General features: G+C 48.6%; 1 protein-coding gene across 4 annotated transcripts; it reads left to right on the forward strand.

Moving 5' to 3' along the window:
• The first annotated feature begins 251 nt into the window (after positions 1 to 251).
• Positions 252 to 4,300, forward strand: LOC133904392 (cysteine-rich receptor-like protein kinase 2). 4 transcript variants are annotated; one of them, XM_062345900.1, is made up of 7 exons: positions 252 to 398; positions 677 to 1,595; positions 1,691 to 1,827; positions 1,939 to 2,149; positions 2,540 to 2,774; positions 2,886 to 3,036; positions 3,673 to 4,300. In XM_062345900.1, exons 1-7 carry the CDS (start codon positions 378 to 380, stop codon positions 4,003 to 4,005), a joined length of 2,007 nt encoding a protein of 668 aa, XP_062201884.1. In that variant the 5' UTR covers positions 252 to 377; the 3' UTR covers positions 4,006 to 4,300. The 4 variants fall into 4 exon arrangements, with proteins under 4 accessions (XP_062201884.1, XP_062201855.1, XP_062201865.1 ...); XM_062345871.1 differs by having other exon boundaries at positions 271 to 398; positions 672 to 1,595; XM_062345881.1 differs by having other exon boundaries at positions 286 to 398; positions 543 to 1,595.
• Positions 4,301 to 6,251: the final 1,951 nt, after the last annotated feature.

Consider the following 6,251-nt stretch of genomic DNA (forward strand, 5'->3'; position numbering starts at 1 on the left):
GTGCTGGTCAAAATGGATAAATGATTCCACACGTAGTTAATTGATGTTCAAAGCATTCATTTTGACTGAGTGTAACGTCGATTGGAATAAGGTTGAGATGTCGTGGTCAAATTGTATGACATTCTCATGACTAATAGCGGTAGGGTTTTCATCAGCCAATTGAAACATGTACGCCAATTGTTATACCAGTTCCAGATACTTATTTGCAAGATTGAAAATGCTACTAGAGTTCTTCATATGGGTACACGGGAAGTGTGTAAAAGTCAAACGCATGCAACATTTCTTCCTCTCTCTGTCAGAAATGTCTCACAAAATTTCTCTAAAAAAGAAAACGTAATACTAATACCTCATGAAGGTTGCAAGAAGTCGGGAACTCAATGGAAGACAGGCGGCTAAAGGTATATTTTCTTATGCCCTTAAGTTTCCTCTTCACCTTCAAGTTTCAGCTAAGCGTATCACTAGCTCGTACTTTGTTGGTTTGTAGGCTTGATTTTCATGTATGAACTCTCAAAGCTTAAAGTTCTTACTTGTATGCAGCGCAGATTATGAAGATTTTGTTTCGTGAAAACTGGTGCTTGCTTTAAGATCAGTCTTGTTACCTTAGTTTCTTCTCAGTCTTTTCTTGCTTTTGTTTTTCTTGTTGCCAAATTTTGCCATGAAATTCTTAAAAGAACAGGAAATCGGGCGGTTCGGTGGTTTCACAATGAGAGGCTTCTGTTCTTTTCTTGTTGCTCCTGCCATCATCGCTTGTTTGTCCTCCTGGACAGCAACCACTACCCTGGCTGACCCTCGGGCAACGGTGGTTCGTGAGTTCTGCAACAAAACCATAGCTGACGGTCCTGGAGCAGTTTGGGCCGACAACTTTATTGTCGCGTTTGACAATGTAAACTCGGATCTTGAGCAAAAGGGATGGGGGATAACTTCTGTTGGGAAAGACCCCATTACCTACTACGGTCTCGTGCAATGTCTGGAGGATCTCAGCAAGGAGGACTGCACTCTGTGCTACTCAGAAATAAGGTCTCTCCTTCCGAAATGCTATCCTGGAATCGGAGGCCGGATATATCTCGACGGCTGCTTCATGAGGTACGCAAATTACTCTTTCTTCGACGAGTTCTTGGACTCGCTGGATACAAGTGTGTGCTCCTCCAGTAACCGCAGCTCAGGCCAGCAGGGCTTCAGTTCAGCTGTGAGCGCTGTATTAAGTAATGTGACTTCTCTGGCTGTCAAGAGCAACAAAGGCTTTGCAGTGAGTTCAGCATCTAGATCACCGCAAGTAGCAGCTTATGCGCTTGCTCAATGCTGGCAGAACCTGAACACATCAAGCTGCGCAGCCTGCCTCAGTGCAGCTGCTGCATCTGTGGCCAAATGTGCACCAGCGGAGGAAGGACGCGCACTCTTTGCCGGCTGCTTCATCAGATATTCAACAGCACCTTTCTGGAACTCGAAGGACTCTGCGTCAAGTGTCAGCTCGAGGAAACGGGTTGTTCTTTGGACAGTCCTGAGTTCCTCTGTTGGTGTCATTCTTGTACTTGTCATTTCAGTATTGGCATGGAAGAGGAACAAAGCTCGCAAGGCAAGAGACAGATCATTGAGAGGTTAGTATTGCAGTCTTGTCCTAAACTTCCTTTGCTCCGTTATTGAATCCTCTCTTTGTGTTTGCTTCAATTGATTTTAATACTTGAATTTACAGGTTTGTATGGCTCAGAACTTCCTGCAAGTATGTCTCATTCAAGTCTGAATTTTAGTTATAAGGATTTGAAGAAAGGGACAAGTGGGTTCAGTTTGGAGAACAAGCTTGGCCAGGGCAGCAACGGTACTGTGTACAAGGTAGATACAAGGAAATAAAACTTTGCAATTTTAGTCCTAAACTATTGTGATAAGAGAAGTTTTATTTCTACAAGGCTTCTCACTCACAGGTCGTAATCGTTTGATATACAGGCTGTTCTTCATGGTAGGAATGAAGTTGCTGCAAAGAGATTATTCCTGAACACAAAACAGTGCATCGATCAGTTCTTCAATGAAGTTGATGTGATAAGTCAAGTGCGTCACAAAAATTTGGTGAAGTTGCTCGGATGCAGTGTGGATGGCCCTGAAAGCTTCCTGATATACGAATATCATTCCAATAGGAGCTTAGACCTGTTCATATTCGGTAAATTTAAACTCATCGCATTTCATGTTCAATTAAAAAATCAGTGCAGCCTAATTTAAGCGTGACATGAAGGAACAGTTTGATGCCGAAATGACGCAGTTTATTTAAAAAATTTAGAAGATAACAATCTGCACCGTATCATTCAGCACAATTATCTTCCTTTTCCCCCTATTCAACTGCATTGTTACGAAAAAAATAGTTGCTTAACACAGGACTTCACTAGGATGCACGACTTTTCCCCCCTTGCAATGTTTAGCAGCATTGTTCATATCTTCAGATATCTTATGATCCCTTTAGGGACCTTTCATGTATGATTGTTTCATTGGTGATATACCATCGCAGCATCTGTAACCCAATATAGTAAGAACCGATCTTCTTTTACGTGTGCAGGTGGTGACCAGAGCATGCATTTGGATTGGCAGCAGAGGTTTGATGTTATTCAGGGCATAGCAGAGGGCCTGTGCTACCTCCACGAAGAGTCGGAAACCCGGATCATTCACCGGGACATCAAAGCCAGCAATGTCCTGTTGGATCAAAAGCTGAAGCCGAAGATAACCGACTTTGGGCTTGCTCGAGTCCTCTGTGGCGACAGGACTCATCTTACGACTGGAATTGCCGGGACAGTGTAAGCAATATCATCCTGCATACCTTCCATAGCGTTCTCTTCAGTTATACGACTGCCTTTCTGAAAGGCAGTTACACAAGATCTCACCGAGCGAGATGGTTCACTGCGTAGGGGTTACATGGCTCCCGAGTATGTTGTGCATGGACACCTCACCGAGAAGGCGGATGTGTACAGCTTCGGCGTGCTGGTTATCGAGATCGTCACCGGGAAGCGGTGTGGTGGATCGACAGGGTCTCACTCTGGGCATTCACTTTTAGCAGAGGTTTTATGCCTTTCTGATTCTCAGAACATAGAAGCATAGTTTTTCCGATACTAATTGATCTCTAGATCTTGCTGTTGAGGTATATTTAGGAACAAGTCTAGATTTTCAGAGGTATCAAGGCAAATGCCAAAGTAGTAAACTAGACATTTCGATACATTATATTCACCGAAATGTGATCACTGAAGAAACAATCATTCACTTTTAGCAGATGTTTTATGCCTTTCTCATTCTCAGAACATAGAAGCATAGTTTTCCGATACTAATTGATCTCGAGATATTGCTGTTGAGGTATATTTAGGAACAAGTCTAGATTTTCAGCAGTATCAAGGCAAATGCCAAAGTAGTAAACTAGACATTTCGATACATTATATTCACCGAAATGTGATCACTGAAGAAACAATCATTCACTTTTAGCAGAGGTTTTATGCCTTCCTGATTCTCAGAACATAGAAGCATAGTTTTCCGATACTAATTGATCTCGAGATCTTGCTGTTGAGGTATATTTAGGAACAAGTCTAGATTTTCAGCGGTATCAAGGCAAATGCCAAAGTAGTAAACTAGACATTTCGATACATTATATTCACCGAAATATGATCACTGAAGAAACAATCATTGTGGATTGCTGGCTTGTTGCAGGTATGGCATAGTTACAAGGCCAACACGACGGAGAAGGCCGTCGACGCGAAACTGCAGCGCGAGCAGGCTGCCTTGGAGGAGATCACGCGCGTCGTGCAGGTCGGGCTGCTGTGCGCGCAGGCGAACCCCGGCGAGCGGCCGGCCATGTCGCGAGTGGTGGAGCTCCTGAGGGACAGGGACGGGGCGCGTGGCGACGCGGGCTTCGTCCTGGGCGACCCGCCGTTCTTCGAGGTCGACGTCGCGGGAGGCGGCGGCGAGACATCCACGCTGCTGCCCTGCAACCCGACCTCTGGCGAAGTCTCCGGCACGTACTCTGAGTTGAGTGCCAGATGACTGCTGCACCTGGAGCGCCATCCACGTTCAAATGCGGATTAACGGAAGGCTTGCTTATGGTGTTCTGAATGTGATTAGACATTTTTCCCGTCTGAGATGGAATCACGAAGGAGTTCTTTCGTTGTTTTTTTCCTTTTTCTCAGGATGCAGGGAATTGGCAGAGTCAGAATGTAATAGGGAATTGGTGTTTCGTACATCAGTTCTCGTCGTTGCAGTTTCTTAGGAATTCCCTGTTACAATAATTCCGTACTACAATAATTTGTTAGTTAATACAAGCTCCTCTTTGCTAGGATTCCACATTGACCCTGCCTCCTCCGTTGGCCGCTCGAAGGTACAACATTGGCTACACGATACCCAGGCTCGGCCTCCTCTGCTGAGCGGTCGCCTCTTGCGCAACTGTCGGCGCCTTTGGCACCTTCAACCGTGGCGCCGGTCACTGATGCGGTCCGGTTGACGGCTGTGCAAAAGGGGAAGGGCATCCTCCAGGACAAGGATCGTCGCCTTGCCTCTCGCCATGATGCTCCCTCTGATTTCATGGCCACCGCAAGAGGGTCTCGGCCGTCCATTGTTGTCCGCCGCGGCGGTGTTCCTGGAACCGTGCCTGCCTCATGCGACCATTCTCCTCTTCAGCTGTTGGATGCCCCGGTCATGTTGTCTTAAGCTGACAATGAGTGTTGAACATTGGTCACCACACGCTACCACGCTCGGGGATCCTCAGGCCGCCAACCCTCTACGCCGCGCAAGCGAAGCCTGACGGCGGCCCTCAACGGACGCTGCCTCAACTGCTTGTCGTGGACGCGATGGGCGGACTGTCGTCTCCCCCTCCCCCCTCGATGCTTCCGTTGTAAAGGATTTCAGCACCATGTTAAGGATTGCAAGCGGCTGCAGAGTACCTCTTCAAACTCAGTGGGGTCGGACCGTTGTCGCCAAATCCGTCAAATCTCCTCTACCGGCTCCACACCGGTGGGCTCGATTGCTGGGGCTAATACTCTGCCAAACCTCGCTGGATCGGCCCTTCATTGCTCCCGTGCGGACATTACTCCCACTGGTTCAGCTGCCTTGGGGCCTACCCCCCACTTCTCCCCCCCACCCGGCGGGCACGCGCACCGCTCCACTGTAGAGTCCGGATGCGGGGGCCATCGTCCATAGCTCCGAGCCGTCACCGGAGTGTTGCATTGTTCCTTGGACTGATTCCTTCTCCTTGGAGGAGAGTCGACTCCGATGGGCTCTTATTGCTTACGCCGATCGTGCTAGACAAGGCTTCCAAGCTCACAAGCTGTCCACCATCATCACCCACTGCTTTGGTGTTTAGGTGGAGGAGTTCAACATCAAACGCTTCGTCCCCGACAATGTTCTCGTGGTTTGCAGTTCACTGAATGCACGGAATGCCATCCTTGCCGCTAGCGGCTCGCCTCTGCCAGGTGATGTCCGCTCGTTCTTTCGACCTTGGACAAGGTTAGCTTTTGCTTATGGCGGGAACTTGGCATACTGGGTCATCATCTCGTTCAAAGGCATTCCTCCACATGCATGGTCCATTAGCACGGCTCAACACCTCGTCGGGCATCATTGCTGTGTTGAGAGGTTCGACAACGACATGGCTTTGGCGACCTTCCGGCGAACATCCCACCCAATGTCATCATGGAAGTGATGGAGCCTCACAGTTCCGTCTCATACAGCGATCCCGATTCTGCAGCAGCTGTTCGGTAGCATCAAGCCCTACATGATGGAGAAGAAGACATTGAGATACAACATTTCCATCTAGCTGGTCTATATGGCGGAATTCCGCGTTCCTTCACCCTCGAGTAGCGACGGCTACGTCTCTTCTGATGGAGCCGATGAGTTTGGCGGTGGGCTGCCTATTGGTATGGGGCGCACTGGCCTTCCTCGGGGGCGAAGACTAACACCGCTGCCGCTTTCGGTGTCGGCGGCCGAGCAAGCCCCCGGCCATGGATATGGTGACCATTGGGTGGCTGGAACCCTTCCTCCATCCTTGGAAGGCGTGCATATCCCCTTTGGATCCTTTGGCGGTACGCCAATCAAGGAGCCACCCATTCACCTGGCCTCGCCATCAGGTTTTGGCGCAGCACTATCAGCTTTTGACGGTTCACGGACAGGGGAGCATGACCCTGTCATCGCTCCCATGCCCTCCCGTGACGAAACCATGCTTAGGCCTTATGACCCTATGACTGAGGAGCTGGATTCCTGCGACCGGTGCGTTAATCGCAGATGTGGCAGTCCATTGGCGG

The sequence above is a fragment of the Phragmites australis genome, chromosome 2, assembly GCF_958298935.1.
Source record: "Phragmites australis chromosome 2, lpPhrAust1.1, whole genome shotgun sequence".
Lineage (NCBI taxonomy): Eukaryota > Viridiplantae > Streptophyta > Magnoliopsida > Poales > Poaceae > Phragmites > Phragmites australis.

Excerpts from the sequence above, each read along its gene's own strand:
- LOC133904392 (XM_062345871.1), top strand. The coding sequence starts at position 350 with ATGAAGGTTGCAAGAAGTCGGGAACTCAATGGAAGACAGGCGGCTAAA. Across the intron at positions 2,775-2,885 it reads ACTGGAATTGCCGGGACAGT|GGGTTACATGGCTCCCGAGT; the intron begins GTAAGCAATATC and ends TTCACTGCGTAG. Across the intron at positions 3,037-3,672 it reads GGCATTCACTTTTAGCAGAG|GTATGGCATAGTTACAAGGC; the intron begins GTTTTATGCCTT and ends GGCTTGTTGCAG.